We start from the raw sequence: 26777 nt of genomic DNA on the forward strand, positions 1-26777 counted from the left end.
TATACTTTCCTGTACTTTCTCAGATTCCACTTTTGTTATACCATTGATTGTCTCATTTCTTATTGAATCCCTTTTTGTAACTCCACAAATCCACATTCTAATTTCTGCCAAATTTAACTCCTTCTCCTACTCTTGCATTACCGCCCATGTCTCAGCTCCAAACATCACTGCTGGTCTTACCACAGTCTTAAAATCCTTAATTTTAGCCTTCGCCTTCATCCTTCAATGACACAATACTGCTGATTCCTTCGTCCAATGGTTCCATCCACACTGCACTCTGTGGGTTATCTCCACATCTAGTTTTCTATCTTGAGCTAGCACTGATCCTAGATATTTATATATGTCCAAGCTTTTCAGTAGCACTCCCTGCAGACTGACTTCTGAATCGTGATCATCATTAAACCTCATATATTTCATCTTCATCCTATTTATCTTCCACTGTCTGTCTTTGAAAGTACTTCTCCATTCTTCCAACTTCCTCTCCACTTCCTCTTTTCTGGTGCTACACAACACAATATCATCAGCAAAAAGCATGCAGTAGCGGGATTGGCCATATCCCATGACTCCAACACATCCATAACCAGAAGTAAGAACTTAAAGAAGATTCCTGGTGCAGATTTACTCTAACTGGGATCTTGTCTGTTACCCCAACACTGCTCTTAATCCGAGTCCTCACTCCCTCATGCATATCCTGAACAATCCTCACATACTTCTCTGGTACTTCATTCTCCTTTCTATCATAAGTTTTCTTCAAATCAAGAACACCTTATGCAAACTTTTTGTTTTTATTGAAGCTTTATTATGAGCTGCCTGAATGCCAATACATCATCAGCTGTTCCTTCCATGGCATAAAACCAAACTGCTCCTCTCCTATAGTGGTCTTTTCCCTAAGCCTTATTTCTATACTACTTACCTAAATTTTAATTGTGAATGACATTTGCTTTATCCCTTTATAGCTTCCACAATCCTGAATATTACCCATCTCCTTATAAATGGGTACAATTACACTGTTCCTTCTCTCCTGTTCATAGATCTTCTGCATTAGATCCCACAATACATCTATTCCCTCTTCTCCTAAATTCTGACCCCTGAGCTGGTATTTCATCTGGTCCGGTTGCCTTTCCATTTTTCATTTTTATAGCACCTCCTTTACTTCCTCCCTTCTTATTGTTGGTACTAGCCCTTCATTTTGGATTTCATCACCCAATATTACTCTTGTATTTCTTCATACAACAGTTTTTTAAAGTACCTCTTCCATCCACTCATCCTTCTTTATCTGACAAAAAATCCTTTCTGGCCTTGTTCATATCTTCACTATTCTAAAAATCATTCTCTCTCTCTCTCGTCTCCAATTATTCATATTCCTCCTTGAAAGGTTGTGCCTTGGCCCTTGCTTCTGGCCTCTTCGCCTCCTTGTTTGTCTGCCTATATGTATCTCTGTCTTCCTCCCTCCCTGTCTGGTACCATTTACTTCTTTGCCTCCTTTGTCTAACTTCTACGCCAAAATATTTAAAGAAGTATTTAACTTTTTAGAGGTCATATCTTAATATTTGTAATTAACACATAGAAGGTCTTTTCAAATGTATCTATTATTTTAAAATGAAAAACCCAGCAATTATACATCTGATCCATTTTAAAGTTAAACACAAATGGGAACTACTGTTGCTTATTGTATTCCAGCATCATGTCTGATTTACCATGTGGTCAAGAAATGGCTATCATGATGGTGCACTGATTAGCTCTATTTCAAGGTTCAGAGTCAAAGGCAACTAGAACCTGTTATAACAGTAAGAGCTACAAGGTAGGAGGGAACCATTTGCCATACCGCCATCAGAGTGATCAAGATCACCAAGTAACCTAAAAGTATGTATTTGATCAAAAACAGGAAATGCAAAAAGAAATATAGAGAGAACATATGAATTCCACAAAGAAGGTACTCTAGCTAAGCACCAAGAGGCACAAAAAATAATAATTAGAGAATTAATTAACAATCCTCTATCAAAAAGATACAGTTTTTGCTCTGTTCAAAAAACTGAGCTGTCTGCTGCAGAAAATAAAAGAAACACCGAGCTCACCATTGATGTCAGTTTACATGAGAAATGCCATAGCTGATAATATGTGAGTACTTTTTTCCAGGTTCCTGTCTTATTCTGCTGCCAGTTACAGTTAGACAGAATTACCAGCTGTCCTTTGGCAGAGCATCTCATCAGGTATCTACCAATGATAATAAGGAGGGGGGGCATCTTTGGGTTACCAGAATAAAATGTCCTATGCTGTGGGAGGTTCTGCAAGTCAGTCCTTGACAGAATATTTTGAATACCTGAAAGCAAACAATACTGTAATCAAAAAATTTGATTCCTTTGTTAATTAAAATTTTCTTGACTTGCCAACATTTTTGGTCACCTTTTATATGTTTTACTGCATATTATCTTATTAACCCTTTAATCGCTTTTGATACATGAATGTTATCCACTTGTTTATGTAAATATACAGTATATATATATATATAGTCATACATGTTTACCAGAGTCACCTAAGATACTGTATGTGGTACCACCCTGGGAGAAGAGGGGGTGCTGTCACTAACAGTCTAGTCTTTTTTCCCTCAGAACCAGACCAGCCCTGACCTTCCTGGTCTGCCCAGTTTGAAAAGGAGACACTCCTGGAAGGTGGCATCTCATTTGGACCTGAGAGCTCAACTAACAGGGACAACACCAGACCAGCAGAATGCACACTAGAGTGAAATAGGAGGCGATTAGCCACCTGTTTATTGTAGTGCCATTGAGTACGTGTTTTAATTTATTTTTTTGTTTAGTTAAAATTTAGTGGGGTTTGCCCTATTTTTGGACTCACCCACTTCATCACTTGCCCTGCATTTTATAAATATATATATTGTAACAGACAGCCGAGGTCATTGCCCAGCCAGAACGCCTCTTCAGTGAGAGGACTGGGGGAGTAAGCGTGGACAGCACAGTACTTCCACCAGGGCACTAGATGGCAGCCCCCATGGGTTGCAGTGGTGATTCAGACTCCTGCAGGGCTTTATGGGAGATGGACTTATCTACAGCCCTGTTGGGATCCGGGGGTGCTGCCAGGGGGTGCTGCAGCTACTCCTGAGCGTATGTGGCTGGTTCTTCCACCACACCCGGAAAGTGCAGCCGGAAGTGGGGCAACGAGCACTTCCGGGTCACTTATATAAGGGACCAGCAGAGACTACACAGTGAGCCAGAGTCGGGAGGAGGGAGACAAAACTTTCCGAGAAGCAGTAAAGAAAAAAGAGAAGTGTGTTAAGGTGTGCTGTTTGTGCATTGGGACTGTGTTGTGAGCCTGTGGGAAACAGGGAAGATGTTGCTAACAGGTGAAGAACAAAGAAAATAAAAACATTTGTGTTTTTATAAGTGCGTCTCCTGCATCTGTCTGTGTCAGGTTAAGCACGCTGGTATAGCATCATTTTCACTATATACAGGGTGGTGCAGTTCTAATTATACGGATCCAGATTGCCTGGATGACTTTGATTTATGCAGGGATGATTCCAGTTCGGCATGCAGACAGTTCTTCATGTCGTCACTTCGCACACTTTTCGATGGTCCGGGATTTTTCGGGTGATATTCTATGTAATAAACTTAATAAGTTATAGCGTAATGAAAATTGCATAATTAGAACTGGACCACCCTATATATATATATATATATACGAGGTGTGGCAAAAAAGTAATGAGACTGATTTTTTATTTACCAAAGTTTTTGTTTTTTTCAAACATCAATGTTATCCCCTTCAAAGTAGTTCCCTTGGGCAGCTACACACCGATGAAGACGTTGTTCCCACTGTTGGTAGCAGCGCTGGAAGTCTTCAACCGGTATGGTCTTCAGCATGTCTGTTACACTCTTTTGGATGTTTTCTAAAGTCCGAAATGACGTCCTTTGAGGACATTTTTCAGTTTAGGAAAAAGTCACACGGACTGAGGTCAGGTGAATAAGGGGGCTGGGGAACCACAGGAATGCCTTTTGAGGTCAAAAATTCTGTTATGGAGAGGGCAGTTTTTCGGCACCATTTTGGCACAGACCTTTCTATGTGCAAATGTTCAGTCAAAATTTGATGAACGGTAAATCTGTTCAAATTTAATTGTTCACTCAACATTCTTAATGTTAAACGACGGTCTGATCTAACAAGAGTGTTCACACGTTCAATGTTTTCATTGGTTTTCAAAGTTGAAGTCCTCCCTGAGCGGTGTTCATCTTTAACGTGTTTTCTGCCTTCCAAAAATGATTTGTGCCAGTGAAAACTTGAGCTCGGGATAAAGAATGTTCCCCATAGGCCCGTTTTAACTTTTCAAAGCGTCACACTTGCCGTTTAATGGCACAACGTTGCTCCAAATTCCGCTGTTCCATTTTGCGTGGCGCACAACCAAAAACACAACCGCTAATAGCAGTCACAAAAATCACGTAGTTAGCGGAAGGAGTTGAAACTCGCACTGAGCTATGGGAGGATACTGATACACGTGCTCTGTCAAGGACAACAGCGCAGCTTTGCCAAATCGCTTGCAGTGTTGCCAGTCTCATTACTTTTCTGCCACACCTCGTACATATATATATATATATATATATATACAGTATTTACTGTATGCATATAAAATCGAAAATAAATATAACAGAATGAGTGTATATATATATATATATATATTGTAACGTGCAGGCAATGCTTTCTAGCCTTGTCTGAGGACAAGGGAGAACTGGTAGGGGAGGTTTCTAATTGAGATGGGCGGACACACCTTGTAAGGGGGTGTTTTCTTGTTTTTGTGGGGTTCCGGGTGTGTGCTGGGAGGAGTGGATTTTCAGATTAAACGAGATTGCTCCATTATTTTTGTATAGGACCAATTTAACTAAAATAAAACTGAAGAAGCCCAGACAGCTGCGAGTGCTCCTGTTATTATTTACCCAGATCGCCACAATATATACACACAAACATAAGTGGGATGCAAAAGTTTGGGCAACCTTGTTAATAGTCATTATTTTCCTGTATAAATCGTTGGTTGTTACGATAAAAAATGTCAGTTAAATATGTCATATAGGAGACACACACAGTGATATTTGAGAAGTGAAATGAAGTTTATTGGATTTACAGAAAGTGTGCAATAATTGTTCAAACAAAATCAGGCAGGTGCATAAATTTGGGCACCGTTGTCATTTTATTGATTCCAAAACTTTTAGAACTAATTATTGGAACTCAAATTGGCTTGGTAAGCTCAGTGACCCCTGACCTACATACACAGGTGAATCCTATAATGAGAAAGAGTATTTAAGGGGGTCAATTGTAAGTTTCCCTCCTCATTTAATTTTCTTTGAAGAGTAGCAACATGGGGGTCACAAAACAACTCTCAGATGACCTGAAGACAAAGATTGTTCACCATCATGGTTTAAGGGAAGGATACAGAAAGCTGTCCCAGAGATTTAAGCTGTCTGTTTCCACAGTTAGGAACATATTGAGGAAATGGAAGACCACAGGCTCAGTTCAAGTTAAGGCTCGAAGTGGCAGACCAAGAAAGATTTCGGATAGACAGAAGCGACGAATGGTGAGAACAGTCAGAGTCAACCCACAGACCAGCACCAAAGACCTACAACATCATCTTGCAGCAGATGGAGTCACTGTGCATCGTTCAACCATTCGCACTTTACACAAGGAGATGCTGTATGCGAGAGTGATGCAGAGGAAGCCTTTTCTCCACCACAGCACAAACAGAGCCACTTGAGGTATGCTCAAGCACATTTGGACAAGCCAGCTTCATTTTGGAATAAGGTGCTGTGGACTGATGAAACTAAAATTGAGTTATTTGGGCATAACAAGGGGTGTTATGCATGGAGGAAAAAGAACACAGCATTCCAAGAAAAACACCTGCTACCTACAGTAAAATATGGTGGTGGTTCCATCATGCTGTGGGGCTGTGTGGCCAGTGCAGGGACTGGGAATCTTGTCAAAGTTGAGGGACGCATGGATTCCACTCAGTATCAGCAGATTCTGGAGACCAATGTCCAGGAATCAGTGACAAAGCTGAAGCTGTGCCAGGGCTGGATCTTTCAACAAGACAACGACCCGAAACACTGCTCAAAATCCACTAAGGCATTCATGCAGAGGAACAAGTACAACGTTCTGGAATGGCCATCTCAGTCCCCAGACCTGAATATAATTGAAAATCTGTGGTGTGAGTTAAAGAGAGCTGTCCATGCTCGGAAGCCATCAAACCTGAATGAACTAGAGATGTTTTGTAAAGAGGAATGGTCCAAAATACCTTCAACCACAATCCAGACTCTCATTGGAACCTACAGGAAGCGTTTAGAGGCTGTAATTTCTGCAAAAGGTGGATCTACTAAATATTGATTTCATTTCTTTTTTGTGGTACCCAAATTTATGCACCTGCCTGATTTTGTTTGAACAATTATTGCACACTTTCTGTAAATCCACTAACCTTCATTTCACTTCTCAAATATCACTGTGTGTGTCTCCTATATGATATATTTAACTGAAATTTTTTATCGTAACAACCAACGATTTATACAGGAAAATAATGACTATTAACAAGGTTGCCCAAACTTTTGCATCCCACTGTATATATAGAGAGAAAGACTTATACTTTTTGCAGTTATTGGAAAGTCAATATCATTTGTGTTTTGTAGAGCAGCAGCTCTAATATTTAGTTCTAGTAGGCCACAGGGGCTGCAGGGTTTTGATCCAACCCAATTTTTATAATTTGAAGGCAATTATTGCTGCTGAAACAATGACATTTCTGTGCTTCATTTTCATTACCTCACTTATTAACTTTCTCAAAACTTGATTGATTCTTTTGTCATAAATAGCTGCATTTATTGCTTCTAATTCTGATTTTCTTAACCAGCTGCCCATTAACAATGGGATGCAAGTGACAAAAATGTCCATCAACTCACCATAAAAAGTTTTCCCAATTCATAACCATGTTTCTGTTCATCATGCTTTCCTGCAATATTAGGAAAGAAATAGAAGAGAAAAAAGTGAAGGACAGAAAACTGCTGAAGTACTCTGAGGTAGAAATCATTGAGATGATCTGCCATATTAGAATGACTTGACAACACAGAGTGAAATCACTAACAGGCTGTACAATTCAGTAACAAGTTCCTTTATCATCAAAGAATTGAGTTGGAAGAGAAATATGTAGCCACTGTGGTCCTCTGTGACTGAATCTGAGGACCCCCTTTTGTAGAGAATTGTCATTTATTTATGTAACATTTATGTAACAATTTATTTACTGTACATCCCTGAACTACATAAGCTGATTTAAAAAATGTATGGAGGGATAAATTGAATTACCAATTGAAATCTCTCTTTGTGATTTCAGATAACAAAGAAGTTCAATACTACATTGTATTATTAATACAATATTCAAAATATCTTTACTTCCCTCTCCCCGTGAATGACATGTTCAAATTTAGTAAACAAAAAGAAAACACATCATGGTTAAGGTCTACAATTGTTCTCTGTTTGAAAAGTAAAACCTACACATTTCATGAACTAGCTGGATATATCATGTGTATTAAACGTTAAACTTTACAATTTCAGATAGTGTTCCTTCCTAATATGAAGCAGATGGTTCTGTAGGCTTCTTCTATTTATAATAACTATGACAACGAGGACAACAACAACAATAATAACATTAACAACAATTATATACTGCTTTCTTAATCTACTAAAAGCACTTTACACAGGCAGCAGTGAACCACTTCAACCATCTGTATAATAAGTAGCATCCACCCGGATGATGTAACGGCAGCCATTCTTGCCCCAGTACTCTCTCCACATACTACCTATTAGATGGTGAAGGGGTCAGGCAGATAGTTAGCCAGTAAGGGAAAGAAGATGATTAGGGGTCAGAATAACCAGGCTGAGGTGGCAGATTTAGCTAGGACATCAGGAAACTCTCTATTCCTTTTTGAAAAATGCCCAGCTGGCTTTTTTGGCCACAGAGATTGAGGACCTGCTTTATATCTCATCCAAAGGATGGTGCCAATTGTAACAGCACCATGTATCGGTCACTGCACCGGGCAGTGGGTTCCACACACAGTCCACAGCGTAAGCACCTGTTTCATGAAGAATAGCCAATGAGATAGACCAACACATTTGAACAGTAATTAAGTGAGGGTTTTCTGTCTAAAGTAATTGGCAAACATATAGCTAGTGGATGAGGATCTCTTGAAATTGTAAATGGCAATGACAGCGTGCTGAAAACCAATCTGATAATGTAGGACAAAGTGAAAATAAACGACTAAGGCAGCGTTTCTCAACCTTTAAGTATTTAGTATGCGACCCAAATTTTCATAACAGTTGTAATCATGTCCCCCTAACTTTTTTTTGAAACCCAAATAAAATGTATTCCTATATTTTTTGCTGCCGATACACCGCTACAAGTTTTATTATACCTACTTAACGTTTATCGACATTTATCTTACTCTATATTTATTTTTCTAGTATCAGAATATAGTTTAAGTTAATTTGTTTTGGTTGCGATAGATGTCGTTTTCATATTTTCGATTCTTGTTTTCTTTTTTTCACATCTTTGCACCCCCTTTTTTGTTACTTCGCGCACCCCTAGGTGGGCCCACACCACAGGCTGAGAACCACCGGACTAAGGCTTAGTCCATACCAACACAGATACAGTTGAAAAATGTTTCCATCCACATTAGCATTTTCAGATAATTTGCTAAAATGGGAAACTCTTTTATATTGTGTATATGCAGTATGGTTTGTCTCCAAAGGATGATGTTTGTTTATGGAGCAAGCATAAAGTAAATCTAAATCCCAAAAGCATGTGAAAAACAAAAAACAACTTAGAAAAAACACACACATAATGGGGGTTCGTCTGGACCGATTCCATTCCATTTTTAAAGGTTAGAAATGAGCATAAGGTTGGAAAATATAGACTGGAAGCCCAGCTAAAATAAACATGGAGTAATATTCAAATGTTTCACAATGCAATATCCTCTGGCTGCTGCAGAGGAGATATGAAATGACAACCCCCATAGTAAAGAAAAGATCACAAAGTGAATTATCACAAGAAAGCCAAAGGCAATGTCTGAGCACATGACAACCACATGTTTTTTTCCCAATCTGCACTGCCACCTGAGACCCAGGGTTTACGAATGTATACACTTTGTAGAGCATTTGCAAAAAAAAAAAGAGTAGATTTCAATGATCAAAAAAGCCATTTCAGTGTGGATGGAAGTACAAAGCAAATATTTCTTTTTTAAATTTTATTTATCTGTGCCAGTGTGGACAAGATATAAGGAAGACTAGCGCTTAGTGCCACCTTTTAAAGATGGAGTCTAACAGATTTTAGAAAGTCTAGACCTACAATGATGTATACAGTATGGTGTTCAATTTTAACTTGGATATGTCCATGTCTAGCACAAATTCTAAAGGAATTAATTATTGGAAATTTAAGATCTTCCCTCTGTAACTGGTCCTGCATGAGTGAATGTGGGTGTGTGAGTAAATACTGCGCTACAGACAGTCTTAAGTAAGTCGTCAGCCAACTGCTGAACAGTTACAGGATAAGCAGTTGTTTGAAATACTGTGATAATCTGTAGTTTTAAGAAACTAGTCTTATATGAGATAGCATTGGAAACAGAACCTGTCATTTAGATATAACAAAAAGTGGAAGTCAGCCTTAAATAAAATACTCTAAGCCTCACGATCTAACACAGCTTACAATGTTACATTGCACACACCAATTTTCGCTCAAGTTATCCAAAACATATCTCAGTCAAGACCTACTTTTAAGAAATGCCCTCTGTCACCTGTTTCAATTGGTAACAATGTATGTTTTTTTGTCAATGCTTTGATCTAATTGGATTTAAAAACTTTGCCTATGAATCTTTGGTTCAGAGTGATCCCTAATATTCCTACAGCTCTGGTTGATGAAACACTTAACACTTTGAGGATTGAATATTTTCTCCAAAAAGTACAGAATGCATTAGTTTCACACATAAATCAAGACTGCTGTTGGCGCCTGTTCGGCATCCCTGGTAGCAGTGGCTGTCCAGGGTGGGGCTCGATGGCCAGCAGGAATGCATGGCGGGCTGGCTACCTCTTTGTCTTTGCACAGCAGGTGGGCAGCAGTGGCAGTCAGAGTGTGATGCAATATGGTTTGTACCTCTTGTCATCATAAGTGGTGGTCCTCCTAGGCGAACGCTGCTGTAGGGGTATCAGCTACACAAACATGTTCAGCACCACGATCAGCTGGGGACCGATAGGCTGACGCTGGTACCTCACTTTCGTTTTTGATATCCAGGTCACTTGCATCAAACTCAGAGTCCGAAAAGCCAGAGTCCGATTCAACGATAATACATAAAACGTCCATGGAGTATTTTGCTTTGCACATTTGCTTTAGTCTTCCCAGATGTCGATGCCATTTTAGAGTCTATTTGCTCTTCACTACTCCTGCATGTCAAATCAACAAAGCTAACTTTCCTTCAACCAAAGAGAGTCAAACTAAAACGTAAGGGTGAGTTTTGTCACAGTCTGTAGCCCATTACCATCCTCTACTCCTGAATTTTGACAAAAGTCAACATCAGCCCTGAAAGAGTTAAAGAGACATTAGTGCTTAATGAACAATCGATTGTGACAGAGCATTCTAGACTTGCTGTCTTATCTTCCTCAGCAAGATGCACTCATTTATGGTATTGCTGCATACATGATTTAAGGTTCTAAAAATGTATTGGTATCTGTATATTGAGTATGGTGCGTCTCGAATGAAGTTACAGCAAATAATTCATTAAGCACTAATGTCTCTTTAAGTCTTTCAGGGCTGATGTTGACTTTTGTCAAAATTCAGGGGTAGAGGATGGTAATGGGCTACAGACTGTGACAAAACTCACCCTTACGTATTAGTTTGACTCTCTTTGGTTGAAGGAAAGTTAGCTTTGTTGATTTGACATGCAGGAGTAGTGAAGAGCAAATAGACTCTAAAATGGCATCGACATCTGGGAAGACTAAAGCAAATGTGCAAAGCAAAATACTCCATGGACGTTTTATGTATTATCGTTGAATCGGACTCTGACTTTTCGGACTCTGAGTTTGATGCAAGTGACCTGGATATCAAAAACATGTTCTTGCTCTTTTGTAGATGGTCATTTCAATGAGAGTAAATATGTTTTACTTAAGGTAACAAAGAAGTAACCAGCCATGAAAAAGTTAAACACACAACAGACTTTTGGTAATACATGTTTTCAGTTATAGATAGATAGATAGATAGATAGATAGATAGATAGATAGATAGATAGATAGATAGATAGATAGATAGATAGATAGAAATTGTATTAATCAAGTGAGGAAGTTGAATCTAGTTTTTATAAGTAGATTTAGTGTGGCACAGTAGCACAGACATTGACAATGTTGCTCTGGGATCAAATTCTATCCCCGAGGCTGTCAGTGTAGAGTCTGACGGTTCACCTTGTCTCAGAAGGAGTTTAGTTCCTTGCTCTCTGCTGTTTTTCCCAAATTATAAAGACAAGGTATTTGGCAAGTCTAAATTTGACTTGTATGAGTGACTGGCATGAGCCTTTACTCCCAGTACTGCACTCCTTGTGTTGGGGACCTTGATAAAAAAAGTTACATAATGGATGAATGAATATGCATTCATAACATGTAAACAGTGTTTGACATGCGTCCCTTACACTGCAGTGATAAATTAACCTTTGCAAATAAAAATGACACTTCAACCAGGATTATTGTTTGTCTTCTTCAGCTAACTTGATAAAGTTGCTTGTGTGTGGAGCTTATAGCAGGGCTGGAAGTATGAGATGGACTAGAAACCAACGTCAATAGGGGATGAATGACAGAATGTGCTTCAGCCAAACTGTTTAAGTTACAATGGTGTCAAAACAAGGGATGGTCTTGGCTTAAAACAACACATTGCAGAAAAGAAGAGTGTTACGGTAATCTGCTGGAAGCAGTTCTGAGCTTTTTGCTGACCTAAAAAAAAAACCTGATCTCGTTCCTCAACATGGGGTATATTGGAGTTTGAGAAAGAAGAATGTAACTGAACAATATGTGTGCAAATGATCAAAGTACATGAGTACTTTAAGCTGTTCAGGTAAGTGGCATTTTGTTTGGAGTCTGAGGTGCAGTGCTTGCTGGGGAAGTTGAAACATTCAGTGGAACATTTATTTAATCTATTTAATATGTTTGCTTACTTAGCTGGGGATTTTAGAGAATTAACCTTGAGCTTTCTGATAAAAATGTCTAAAGCATTCACTGTGCTATGAGAAACAGTAAAAGATAATGTCCACCTGCTCTGGTACTGGTGTGTGTGTTTTCTACTGTTTGGGAGATATCTGTTGCTGGAGAAGCTAAGCTGCTTTTTTAAATCTTCCACAGAGTCATTGATCTCTCTTTCTCTATATATATCTTCAATTTGTTTAACACATAACAAGCAAAAAACAAGACAGAAGTGGAGTGGTCATCAGTATCTTATTACTTCTACTTGGACTGAATAAAGACTTAAAGCATTCAAGTTGCATTATTCTCTGTATCTCCATATATCTGCTGTTAATGGTTTTAATGCAAATAAATATTATTTTTAAATAAAAGGTTAAAAGTCAATGCCTTTGCCTAATTATTACTAACAAGTGTGAATTGGACACTGTATAGTGCCCGACCTAGCACAGATTCACACTGAGGCACGTGTAAAATCCATTTATTTTTCTTCACCTGTGGGGCACATCTTCCCCGTGAACCCCACAGGTATAACACAGTCCCAAAGCACTTTAAACAAATCACCACAACACTCCTCCTTGGCAATCTTGTCCTCTTCCTCCCGATTCTGGCCTCTAAGTGGTGGTCGCTGGGTACGCAGAAGTGCTCCAGGTGGTTGATTGCCGACATTTGGCTGCACTTCCGGGTAAGACGAAACCAATGCCCAAAAGGGGCCAGCCGCTTCTGTTGCAGCACCCCCTGGTGGATGGTGGATGGTGGATCTGAGCCCTTCAATAAGAACATAAGGAGACAGGTGGACATTTGTTAAGGGTTGGTTTTGCAGAAACATTGGAAAGTTTTTCTTCTTACAGATAACCATAGACACATTGAATTATCAAGCAGTGAGGTAGAGAAAGGTAATTCAAGGACTTTCAAGACTTGGCTCAATGTTTTTTGGAAAAGTAGGTGTATAGGATTGGTGAGCTTTGTTGGGCTGAATAAGCTGTTCTTACCAAAATTGTTCTAAGGTTCAGGTTAGAACTGTACAATAGCAGAGTTTTCTACAAGGTAATGGCTTGAAGGTAAATACTACTAAAACTGAAACGATCACGTATGCTAAAGAGTCGAATCAAAATAAGATCACTGATAGACAAGGAAACCAACTAAACGACTAGAACCTTCAAATTCCTTGGTTCAACTCTGGATGAAAATAATGCATCTGAAAAAGAAGGATAATTAAAAGAAGAGTAATTAAAGTAGCATGGAAAAAGTGGAAAGATATCACCCCGGTAATTTGTACACAAAAGATACTAAAGAACTTTAAAACTAATGTATAATAATATACATAATGGTAGGCTGGTTGCTTTGTGTCCCATATTAAGGCAGAACATTTAAACATTTGACCTTGTGTTCTTTATAGGGTGGTCCAGATCTAATTATGCAATTTTCATTACACTATAACTTAATAACTTTATTACATATAAAATCACCTGAAAAATCCCGGACCATCGAAAAGTGTGCGAAGTGACGACATGAAGAACTGTCTGCATGCCGAACTGGAATCATCCCTGCATAAATCAAAGTCATCTAGATGATCTGGACCACCTGTATTTCACAGCTTGTGCTCCAACTGCAAAAATAGCCTAAATAAATATCTAAATTGTAAAGTAACTTGTTCTTCTAAGCTGCCTTGGGTACACAGTAAATGTAGTATTTTTACACTGTGAGGCAATTTTATTTGAGATGGCTCAGGTTTAAGAGACTATGAACATGTGGCCCTGCTGCTCAGTATTATACATGCTGATATATTGGCTTACTAGTACTGATTTTTACCTGTTTTAAAACATTTTAGAGTGAGAGTAATGACTAGAGGTTTGATGCCCAGGTTGTTCCTCTGGAAGCCAGGATATCAATATATGTAAGCTAAAGATGGTCTGGGAAATGATGACCCACATAGCAATAGGTGGTGCAAATACTTTGACTTTTTATGGCAACAAACAATAAACTGTTCCAAAACAAAGTGCAGTGGTGTTTCTTTAATAAAAAAGTCGATAAATAATTCAATAAAAACTATCTGAGGGGTGGTTAAAAATCCACACATAGATCAAAAGCTGAGGTTAAAACAAAAGTTTGGATCTGTCCATAAAACCCAAAACAAGCCTCGGTGCATCCCTTCTAAAACAGCATCTCACCTGCTCACTCCTTAAGGGTTTCTCAGCAAGGGAAGACATTCACCGGCAAGTGTAATAATCCTTCTATCTGGCTCATGTCCCCACTGTCATCCCTAGACAATCAGTAGGGATACACTGCCATCCCTTTGGGTACAGTTGCTCTGAGCAGTTGATTGCTCCTACTTCTTGGGTGCTCAACAGGAGGGACCCTACCCCGTGACAGCCATCCACTCATTCTACCTTGGGCCACTTCTCAACCGCTTACCTCCACTCCGTTGCATGAACCAGCTCTGCCACAATCCTGCCTCTACTTTTCTTTCAGACTCTTTCTCAGTTTCATTCTTCTTGTTCTTCATCTCTGGCTATCCTGCTCAGGCTGTTATATGAATGTGAGTGTAAGTGCCTTGATTATGCTCCTGAGAGCATTAATGAGGAAACTGGCCCAGCTAACTGCATCTGCACATGAATGAGTGATCAGCCAATTTCATCATCAATAACCCAGGACTACTCAGCCATGATACATGGTACACTTACACCCTAGCCACCCCCCTAAGCCCGAACACAGAGTTTTTATTTAAAAACTCACACACTACACACTCATAAATATGCTTTATCATAGGAGGATAACTCAGTAGCCAATGATTTGTTTTAATTTTGACATATACCAATGACTGTTTGATTTTTATGGCAGTGTCTGAACTACTGTGTAGCTTCTGCAGCCTGGACTAGCACATGCTGGGATGGTGTGGTCTTCAGCTAAAAGTTCTACTTCATCCTTGAGCCTGTGACCACAAGATCTGTACAAGGAGAATCCCCGATGATAATCCATTTTGAAAAGGTCTTTTAAGAGCACACAGCCACAACTGCAGGTGTTGCATTGTGCAGCTTCATTACCTTTAGTCTGCTAATTTTATTATTACTTTTTGTTACCACACTTATTTTAACTTTACCTGCTTGTTGTCTGGTACAAATCTTGTAATCAATATTTAACCCACTTCCTATTGTCCAAATAACTTGAAAGTTTGCACACTTGCTCACTTCTGATGACAATACATGAATCAATAATCAGTTTCACAAATTGATCAATTAATCCATATTAAGAAATTAAATTTTCAAATGAAGAATAGTTAAAAATTTCACCAGTAGATGGCACTAGTAACGGATAGAAATATTAAAGGAAGTGTTAAAATATTGACTACAAAATTATAATAAAACAAACCCAAGACTAAAAAATTGAAAATAATATACTGTATATATACTGTAAGAATGGACGCTGTATAGCGCCCGACCTGCCACAGATTGGACACGGGAGACACGTGTAAAATAAACAAAAACTATTTATTTTCTTCCCCTGTGGGCTCACGTCTTCCCTGTGTCCCACAGGCAATACACAGTCCCAAATAAAGCACACCAAGCAACACTAAGCACTTTCTACACCACCACCACCACTCCTCCTCCTCCTCCCAGGCAACCCTGTCCTCCTCCACCCGACTCTGGCCGCTGAGTGGTGGTCGCTGGCTCCTTTTATAGTTCACACGGAAGTGCTCCAGGTGCTTGATCACCAAGCTCCGGCTGCACTTCTGGGTGTGATGTATACGCTGCCCACACGGGCTCAGGAGTCCCAGACACAGCACCCCCTGTGGGACCAACAACTCCAATTCTCAGGGAGCCCTGTGGGAAACTCAGGCACTGCTCCACCCCAGGAGGGTGGCCATCTAGTGTCCAGGTGGAGGTATTGCAGAGTTGAGGGCTGCTCCCCCTGAATATAGTATGCAGGGGCATCCTGGCTGGGCATGGACCCCAGTCGCCTGCCACTATATATATATATATATATATATATATATATATATATATATATATATATATATATATATATATATATATATATATATATATATATATATATATATATCTGTATATATATATATATATATATTAGCAAAATACCCATGCTTCGCAGGGGAGAAGTAGTGTGTTAAAGAAGTTATGAAAAGAAAAGGAAACATTTTAAAAATAACGTAACATGATTGTCAATGTAATTGTTTTGTGACTGTTATGAGTGTTTGATTATCATTATTTCTTTCAATCAGGTTCGTATTTGGAGGATGTGTTGCGTTCAAGTTACCTTCTGTGTTTGTCTAGTCTATCCCTGACCATCTCATCTTCGTTGTCAATCGTTGTAAAGATAACAGGTTTCATTCATCGAAGTGATCACTACATAAATCGGTACTCGTGAATCTAAGATATTTAACAGGCATTCCCGGTATTAAGTTGTGGATTTGCCTGCAAATATTTAGCGGCAGCGTGTCTATAAATGTAATTTAAACTTAAGCTTTACACCTTGCTTTCCTATTGATATGTCTACAAAGGCTTGTTCAGTGTCAGAAAGTTGTTCCTTTCCTACTGCATCAAAAAGCAGCTCATCTTCCTCTTTATCTGAGACATCACACACTGCATGCATGGTTTACCTTTCTGAGTCCTGCAAAGTCAGTTCACGTGATCCGCTCAGAGTACTTGCATCGAAGGTTCTCAGCTGTGCTTGTGCTATCTCGTGCGATCTTGCGATGTCCACACTTTATTTAATGTTAGCTATGACCCAGCACTTAAAAGTTTCTCTCGCACTTTTGCTGAGTTTGTGCCAAACACTATTCTATCCCTGACCATCTCATCTTCGTTTGCATAAGCACAGGCCTTCACCAGCAATTTTAACTCCGTTACAAAGTGATCAAAAGTCTCGTTTATACCCTGCATCCTCTCATTAAACTTGTATCTCGCGAATATCGTGTTTATCTTAGGTATGACAAACGCCAGCGGCAGCGTATCTATGAACCTAATTTAAAGTTAAGCTTTACACCTTGGTTTCCTATTAGTTTGCATAAGCACAGTCCTTCACTTATGAATATGCTTGTATGCGTCACTCGCTTCATATTCTTTTGCTGCCTTCTCAATTGTGTAATGCGTTTTTTGTTCAGCGCTCTTTGGAGCTCTTGCTTGTTCTCTGCGTACTGCGTTCACAGTCAGTTCACGTGAGACATCACACACTGCATGCATGGTTTACCTTTCCGAGTCCTGCAAAGTCAGTTCACGTGATCCGCTCAGAGTACTTGCATCGAAGGTTCTCTGCTGTGCTTGTGCTCTCTCGTGCGATCTTACGATGTCCACGGCTTAATTTAATGTTAGCTAAGACCCGGCACTTAAAAGTTTCTCTCACACTTTCGCTGAGTTTGTGCCAAACACTAGTCTATCCCTGACCATCTCATCTTTATTTTATTTGCATAAGCACAGATCTTCACCAGCGAATATTTAGCAGCAACGTGTCTATTGGATTGCTGCTGACAGACGGCCTTATATGGATAGGCACTCAATTACGTGGGAGGCGTGATGATGGGGGACGCAACTCCGCCTCTCACGACGACTGAGCGGCAGGCTATGGCCGTATATATGTACGTAAGTAGGTTCCAGTTATGACCAAAACCTGCTTAACTTTTGTAAATAAGCTGTAAGGAATGAGCCTGCCAAATTTTAGCCTTCTACCTACACGGGAAGTTGAAGAATTAGTGATGAGTGAGTGAGTGAGTCAGTCAGTGAGTGAGTGAGTCAGTCAGTCAGTCAGTGAGGGCTTTGCCTTTATTATATATATATATATATATATAAATTATTTTTTAAAAACATTCTTATATTAAGTTAAAAAGTGTACTAAAAAGTAAAAAATAAGTCTCTCATACATCACTCATAAAATAAAAGCGTGGGCGCTTTTGCTAAGATATTTAAGCAAAATGTTTTGTAAAATTTTTTTAGCTGCACCTATCACACAATTATTATTGTCATGCATGCATTCTTCCATTTTTTAAACAGGACCAACCCATATACCTGATATATGCACCACTGTTTGACCAGCTTTGCTTTTTGATAAATCTCAGATAGTTTAGGTCTGAGATATGCTAGGATGTCAAGTAGCTCTGTGTTATTCACTTCATGGACCACTGCCTTCCCAGAGTAGCTATTGAATAATGCCTAAGAGAATGCATCTAAGATACCATTTAGCTCTTGTATGGCTACACCATATGAGCAGACGCTTGGATCTTTACCAGTACTAACAAGTCTATATAAAACTCTTTCAAACAAATAAATGGCACCATATATAAACATGACAATAAATGTGGAAAGTTTCTAGGGTTTGTTCTATACAATGAATTTCATGCAAATTACGCCATTTTTTTTAAATACTATTTTTTATTGTGTCTGCCTGTAAACAAATAAATTATTTTTAACTTTTTGATAATTTCACCTGTGTCCTGAAATCAGGCTTCAAATGGATAGACACTTAGCCAAATATATTCTAGCTTTACTGTATGGTCTCATAAAATAGAATCTTGCAGTAATTCATTAGCATCTTAGCTAGGCAACTTTCTAAGTAAAATGCAGATGAAGAGAACTGCAATGAATACAGAGGCTGAATTTAAACAAAATTTGAAAAAAAAAATGTAAAAAGACTAAAACTCTGCTGGTCTAATTATACCTGTTTATTTTACAGTATGATGGAGCACCATGTCACAAGGCCAAAGTGATAATGAGGTGGCTCAGAGGTTGTAACACTGGAAGTTTGGACCCGTGGCCAGGAAACACCCTAGATCTTAATCTCATTGAGAGCATGTGGTCAATTCTCAAAAGGTGGGTGGAGAAGAAGTAGCCCACAAATTGTGATCAACTCCAAGCATTAAAAAGGCAAGAAGGGATCACCATCAGTCAGGATTTGGCTCAGAGGGTGATATCCAGAATGCCACAGCGAAATGCAGAAGTTATGAAGAAGGGTCAACCGTGTAAAAATGGACTCTTTACATAAATTTGATGTATTAGCCAATAAAAGCCATTAAAACTTATGAAATGTTTATAACTGTTCTTAAGTATACCATAGAAATATTAAAAAAAAAAAAACCAAAATCTGAAAATGCTGAAGCAGCAAAGTTGGCAAAACACAACATTTGTGTCACTGCCAAAATTCTGGCCACTACTGTACTTGTGTCCTAAATTTGCAGCACATTAATTACACTGCAGTTTGGGTTTCTTTGCCAAGTGGAGGCTTCATGATTTAGGACAGAGCAGATAGGAAAAAAGGACAGAGGAGGGAGGAAGCAACAAATAAAAGGGTCTCTACACTGAAGACAAGTGAGACTCTTAGACAGAAGGAAATAGTGGATGCCTTGAAACTCATTTTAGGTAAAAACAAACGAGAAAAATCAACATGTACGCAACACATCTCAGTAGTGAATCCACACATATAATCTCAACAATACAAAGAACTCTATTTTTCTGGCAAATGTTTTGTGTTTCAATATATTACATTTAAACATTACCTATGATTTTAAGTGTGAAATTTATTTTAAATGAAGATGTTTCAGATATAGCTAGCTGATCAAAGTATTTTGCCTTTTTGTAACTGTAGGCAGAATGGCATAGTTTTATTGTTTAAGCTTCGTGGTGTTCATGTTGCAGTAGCTGGTGATTTTCCATTCTGGTGACCCTACACCTTTCCACCAAACCCCTAACTACTGCCCCAGTGATAAAATCCTACAAGTTCAGCAACAGCTATTGCCAAAGAATTATTTAGTGTGACTGAAATGTACGAAAATTGCATGGATAGAGATAAAATATATTGTAACTACAATAATTTTATAAAACCTATTCTGAGTGTATATATCAAAAGACACAATGAAGTCTTCATTCATCTCTTCATTTCCTACAGATATTCTCCCTGTTTAGGCATTTTAATAATAGTGATACTGCAATGCATCTATTCAGTGTATTGGAAAAGCATTTACATTGAGAAAATGAGGACATACTGTATAATGATAAATGTAAAACATAAGAAAATTTATCATTATTTATAAGCAAATTCCTCACCGACAAAAAAAACAACTTTACGTAGTAAAATTGTTAAAAGTAAAAAATGAAAAACATACTGGGGCTTTCAATATTGCAATAAGGTATATATTCACAGAATATTATTTTTACATTGATAAAGACAGTTTTACATGTATGAAGACAGTTACGTTTTCAATCAAAATGTGTATTTCTCACATCATAGCCATTTAACCAGATTGAATGTTACTGGTAAAACAAGTTTATTCAAACGGAAAAAAAAGCTCAACACTGCGGTTTGAAAATTATTAATATTCCACTTCACATTGTAATGGAAAGCTTGAATTAGACATTTTTTTGTTGGGCTAATTACAACTACTACATTTATTCAATAAATATGGCACATCTAAATTTATCTTAGAATTTGGTCAAGCTGAATAAATTAAAAATAATGTTTGTGTGACTCCATTTAAATAATTCCTGTGCCTGAGATTTTAACTTATAATTTTAGTGTTTTTTTTTGTTTTTTTTTTAAACAAACAAGTCAAGAGGCACTTCATTTTTAAGACAAAGTGGGTAGAGCATGAAAACTGAAGTGTACACACATTTATAGTCATCAGCATTTAACATTATGGGCTGCGTTTAATTGTCGAAGTTCCTGCTCCAGGCTAGGTGCCTCTTTCAAGTCTTCCTTCAGAGATTCTGCAATCTCAAGCTTTTTGAAATCTGCTTCCTTGACAAGTTTCCGAATCAACATAGAACAGTAGTCTTTCAATGAATATACTGAAAGATAAAAAAAAAGTAATTCTATATTAAAATCTACTCACACAGAAAAAGTCATTGTACCATATTGCAAAATAAATACCCTTTTTCTTCTACTTACCTGGACTGGTGATGACAACCTGTCGGAAAACAGTCTCTCCATCTTCATCTACTGGTGGCTCAGGAAAGTATACATCCTCCAGATTTACAAGAAGTTTGGCATCATTTAGTGCATTTCGAAAAACCCAAGGGTGAGCTAAAATACCAAAAATGTTGAAAGTCTACAAAATTATAAAAATAATTTAGAACATAACACAGAAACAAAAAGAACATTAGCATAAAAGATTGTTTCTGACTGTTTAAGAATTAAATTCCAAAACATCTAGTCACAGGACATATGTTTAAAAAATGACAACATACTTGTTTGGAAGAAAGTTCAACGGGAATAAAAAAAAAAACCAAAAAACAATGAAGAAATCTGTTACATCTTTACACTGTGTATACTGGATATGTAAATGGAGAAATATGCCAAGCTAGATGTTTATCTGTGTTTTGAACAAAATTATTTTTAAATAGGCTGTGTGTGCAAAAGTATCAGATTTGTCTTAGTAATTTGGTGTAGAAGAAGAAAATACATAGTTCACTAAAAATATTATGGAGTGACAGGTATTTTCCTTCTATTTGTTTAAGAAGTCTATTGTTAAATAAAGGTTGCTTATAAAGGCTTGATAGTTTTTTTTTCCAAGCTTCTTTTAGAAAACAGCAACATATATTTTGGCTCCATTTGTGCTGATTAATCTATGGTACACACTATTAATTAGGGTTTGCTTCCCGGGTCCTCCCGGCGTGGAAGTTGCATGTTCTCCCCGTGTCTGTGTGGGTTTCCTCCGGGTACTCCAGTTTCCTCTCACAGTCCAAAGTCATGCAGGTTATGTGCATTGGCGATCCTAAACTGTCCGTAGTGTGTGCTTGGTGTGGGTGGGTGTGTGTGCCCTGCGGTGAGCTGGCACCCTGCCCAGGATTTATTCCTGCCTTGCGCCCTCTGCTGACTGGGATTGACTCCGGCAGACCCCCGTGACTCTGTGTTAGGATATAGCGAGTTGGAAAATGACTGACTGACACTATTAATTATAAATAATAATTTGCTTAAACTAAATGAGTGAAAAAATATTGTTAAATGAAAGACAATGCTCCATTTTAAGCAATATAAAAATGTAAATTTGACAAACAAGCGGAGACCATTCAGTCTATCAAGCTCATTTGTTTAGCTAACATCTAACTTGTCCCAATATCTCATCCAGATACTTCTTAAAAGATGTTAAGGTTTCTTCTTTAACTACATTTCCCAGTAATTTGTTCCAGATTCCCACAACTCTTTATACAGTACTAAAAAATGTGCTTCCTGATTTCATAAAAACATTTCTTTAAATTGTAATATGGGTTATACTCACAAATTACAACAGTTGTCATTATTAATGAAAAAGAAATTCTCTCATGAACCTGTCTTCCATTTTAATTTAACAGATTAAGTTATAACCCCTGCCTAAATGCCACATATCTGAATATTCCCTATCTGATTAGCTTATTGTCACTGAAATTCATAAACTATCATTAATACACAACCCTCATATTTGTATATATTTTAGCCCTGTGGTTTTTGCAAACATTGCAAATGGTAACATTCTATTGGATGCCTGCATATCTAAATCAGTATATTAACATACATTTTTAAATGATCAATCTAATCAAAGCCCCTCTATATCAGTGATTTCCAATCTCAATTCTGGAGGACATTCTGTCAGCAGGTTTTTCTTTCAATTGATTTCACAATTACCAAATCATTTCGGTGACCGTTTGATCTACCGTTTAGTCGTTATTATTTCTTTTAATTCAGTATTGTAATTCCGTGGAAAAAATGTTAAACGAATACAAAATTCAAAAAATATAGTTAATAACTTATAACTATGGGAAATATTAGGATATTTCTAACGAAAATAAATTAATCTTGAGGTAAAATGACCACTGACTGTTAAACTGGTTGAGGTAAATGCCTGCAGCCACCGTGACGACTGCAGGACTAAGGCAGGAAACCACCGCTGATAATATTTCTGCTGTCAAAGATGGTGCTCCACCCAATGATAAATTTGATTGGTTATGACTTTCATAACTAACCAATCGCGATACGTATTATGATTACCAAATAAGAAAGTTACCTGCACAATGTTAATACAAAAACACGACTACACATATTTGTAGTACGGCTTATTCAGCAACAATATAAGTCCCCGGTTTAATCGTTCAGTTAAAAGTAACGCTTATTCGCCATTATGTGCATAGTCATCATAAACTTAAAAACAAAATCTGGCTTCGTTAGCGTCTCATGCCACCTAAACATTTTTTCGTTTCCATCGATACAGCAGCTTTACTTACTCACGTAGGTGTTCATCCGAAGGTGATTTCCAGGGCTAATGTCGCCGTAACATACTGGATTGCCATTAAAATCCAGCCACCAGGCTCTAGCTACTTCTCCAGCTCGGTTGCAAAACTCAACATAAGTTGGAATGTCGGAGTGTAAAGATCTGGGAATTAGTATTTCCGCTCTTACCGCCGCCATATCGGCGACAAGCGTAGCTGAGCGCACCTCACAGCTACTCGCTTCCCTTCAACCCCAGTGTCCGCCCCGCCCACCGCGAACTGCACAGTCGCCAGGCTGCCGCCTGATGGCATGCGTTCGCCGTCGACGCCGCGCAAGGACCTCCGTGTGAAAGCAACAAGAGGTAAGCCGAGCCGCCTCGTTATAGATGCAAGAAAATGCAAGATACATTTATTGTCATTGTGCAATACAATTAAATATAGTTTGGAGCAAGCCTAAGATCTCTTAGATAAAAGTATGTAAGAGTAGATAAACTAAGTAAGCATTAAACTATGGGAAGCACAGCTACTATTAACAGTTGCAAATAGAGTAAAAGTAAAGTAAGCAAAATTAATGAATAATAAATGAAGTAACATTGACGATTACAGTCAGAGTAGTGGTCATAAGCTGCACATGGGGGATGTGTGTGTGACTGTGGGGTTGATGCAGATGATCATTTCATCAGTGGGTCTTTCTGTTATAGATAGGGGCAGTGATCACTATGGAGATGGCAGTCAAGTCAGCTCTGAGTGGCTATGGGGTTAGAAATACAAGTTCAGTATCAAGTTCAGGATGTAGTTGGTTTTAAGTAGTATTCAGAACACCCTGGATATTTTTTTTAATTCTTAAAAGCGTTTCAAAACAGTTTAAAGCAGCCGCTTTGAAAATATAGAATCCAGACTCTCTTCAAAGGATATAGGAGGCATCTAGAGGCTTTTACTTTTGCAAAAAGGAGGCTCAACTAAGTATTGATGCAATATCTCTGTTGGGGTGCCCAAATTTTTGCACCTGCCTAATTTTGTTATGATGCATATTGCATATTTTCTGTTAATCCAATAAACGTAATGTCACTGCTGAAATGCTACTGTTTCCTTAAGGCATGTCATATATTATAAGGAAGTTGCTACTTTGAAAGCTCAGCCAATGATAAATAAAAATCCAAAGAATTAAGAGGGGTTTCCGAACCTTTTCATATGACTGTATTATAATAGTCAATCCTTCTTCAAATAATTGAATTAACTACTTTTAGATATTAAGAAACTGTTCAAATTTCTCAGCATTGCTCAGGGGAAAAGAGCAGGATTTAGAAAGTATGGGAATATCTCAACATCTCAACCAAAACTTAAGTCTATGTTAAAACTGTACCGGCTTAGCAAAAAGGTAAAGGAGAGATAAAGTGTTTACTAATAAACGCCAATCCGAAAGTGTTAACAGTACAGCTGGGTCACAGCATAGGTAAGCCTACCTGCTTTTTTAACCCCATGCTTCCCTGTCACTGAAAAGCTACCAATTAAGCATCACAAAATAGATCATATATCAAAAAGTCAAGTAAATGGGCTGTAACCAGAAAATCAATAAGATAATTTTTAAATACCAAAGTTTTAAGTACCAAAAATCAACTAAGACACATGAATAAAAACTCTCTAGGAAATTTTCAGTCTTGGATGAATCAGACTCTGTTGCACTGGTTTATAAAGCAAAGCATCAATGACATCATGTGGAGTAACATCTGGGAAAATGCTCCTAAGCACTAACAGAATGGTCTATGCACTTCAGACTCCCAAAAATGTAAAAGAGAATGCAGAAAAAATATTATTCTCATAAAAATGTTAACAGCTCAGATTATTGCCTGTTTAATTAAGGATTTTCAGTATTACTTTTTTATTTACAAAATTACCACCCACTAAACTGCATTATTTCTGGATTTTATGACAAGTACTAACGCATCTATTTTAATTCCTCTACTAAAGCAGTTAATTCATTCATAGCTGAAGTATGATTTGTTTAAATTATACAGCAGAATACCTATTTATATGAGTGAAATTAATATTCTTTTGCCAAATAATTTTTCCCAATTGCAATATATAAAGAATAAAAGTCCCAGAACTGAACCTTGAGGGGCACGGTATCAAACTTCAGATTTGAAAGAGTGGGTATTTTTATCCAACCTCTATGTGTAATTAAAACAGTTTCATTAGTATGAAATAAATAAACTAAGGTCAGTCTGCCTTCCGGTCCTTTTGTGATGCTGGACTCTGCTAAATCCACGTCCAACTCAATTAATGACTGTATTCTACAGCTGAAGCCCAGCACTAGGATTCACCTTAAATTATGGGGTGCTAACCAGAAGCTGAGGACAGGCTGACTTGTTGCATATAGAGAGCAGGAAGGAAGTCCTGACCAGTATAAAATTTGGCATGATAATACTGGTAGGGCCACACAATATTCATGCAAGGGATATTTGACATGGAACAGAAAAGTGTAGTAAGCAGGAATGGATGGGAGCCCCATTCTGTTACTTCTAAATTTTTAATTTAAGCCTTTCCTCACTTCTCATACCATCTCTTTACTTTCAAACATCCAATGGTATGCCAAGAGCTGGTCACTTACAGATTTAAGAGTAATTTCTTTTACACTTTCAAAAAGGATTAAAAACCTTGTTTTGGTTCTGGGGTTTGTGTGTCTCAATGACCCTGAGAGCTATGGTAGTGGGAGATTTATGTCCTCGGATGGCCACCCATGTCAGACAGGCTGAAGGGTAGAGACCAGACCAAACTCGATCCAATGGTCCTTCAGTTTTGGGGGTTCAGCTCAGGGCCAACAACCCTGACTGGTAAAAAAAACAAATAACTTGGAAACAGAAACAAAGAAACGATCTACAGCTGTGTGTAGTGGAGTTCCTAAGTCTTCATGTGAGGCTTATGTGACTGGCATTAGCAAAAGCAATGAGGAAGTTACTGACATGTTAAAGGAAGCTCTGAACACATCAATAACCAAGACCAGGTAAGGATGTGAAATGTTCTTACAATGTATGATACTGGCAGACTTGGACAGGTAACAGCATAGATAAGTAGATACAGTCTACACCTACTTGGTGTCAGTAAAAGCAAATAGACAAGATCAGGCAAATTAAAGTAAAAAACGGTCACTGGAGAGTCTTATACTTAGGCAGAGAAGATAACGAACACCATGAAGGAGGAGCGATAATTTTGAAGAAAGGCTTGGAGAAGTATTTGATGGAATGGAAGACAGTGTACAGTAGACTGATGAGAATTAGGCTGAAAGGAAAGCAAGTGAATATGACAATAATTCAGTGTTATGCACCAACAAATTATAGTAATACTGAAGAGAAAGAC

At 38.1% G+C, this 26777-nt stretch overlaps 1 protein-coding gene across 1 annotated transcript; it reads right to left on the bottom strand.

The window, feature by feature from the left end:
• Positions 1–20353: 20353 nt before the first annotated feature.
• vhll (von Hippel-Lindau tumor suppressor like) lies at positions 20354–23707 on the bottom strand. The gene is made up of 3 exons (XM_039769734.1): positions 23439–23707; positions 21130–21264; positions 20354–21029 (listed from the first exon to the last, which is right to left on the bottom strand). Exons 1-3 carry the CDS (start codon positions 23620–23622, stop codon positions 20863–20865), a joined length of 486 nt encoding a protein of 161 aa, XP_039625668.1. The 5' UTR covers positions 23623–23707; the 3' UTR covers positions 20354–20862.
• Between the last annotated feature and the right edge of the window lie 3070 nt (positions 23708–26777).

The sequence above is a fragment of the Polypterus senegalus genome, chromosome 11 (assembly GCF_016835505.1).
Source record: "Polypterus senegalus isolate Bchr_013 chromosome 11, ASM1683550v1, whole genome shotgun sequence".
NCBI lineage: Eukaryota > Metazoa > Chordata > Cladistia > Polypteriformes > Polypteridae > Polypterus > Polypterus senegalus.

Coding starts and splice junctions, on each gene's coding strand:
- vhll (XM_039769734.1), bottom strand. CDS start 23,622: ATGGCGGCGGTAAGAGCGGAAATACTAATTCCCAGATCTTTACACTCC. Junction 21,265..23,438: donor TCGGATGAACACCTACGTGA/GTAAGTAAAGCT, acceptor TTGGTATTTTAG/CTCACCCTTGGGTTTTTCGA. Junction 21,030..21,129: donor GGTTGTCATCACCAGTCCAG/GTAAGTAGAAGA, acceptor TTTATCTTTCAG/TATATTCATTGAAAGACTAC.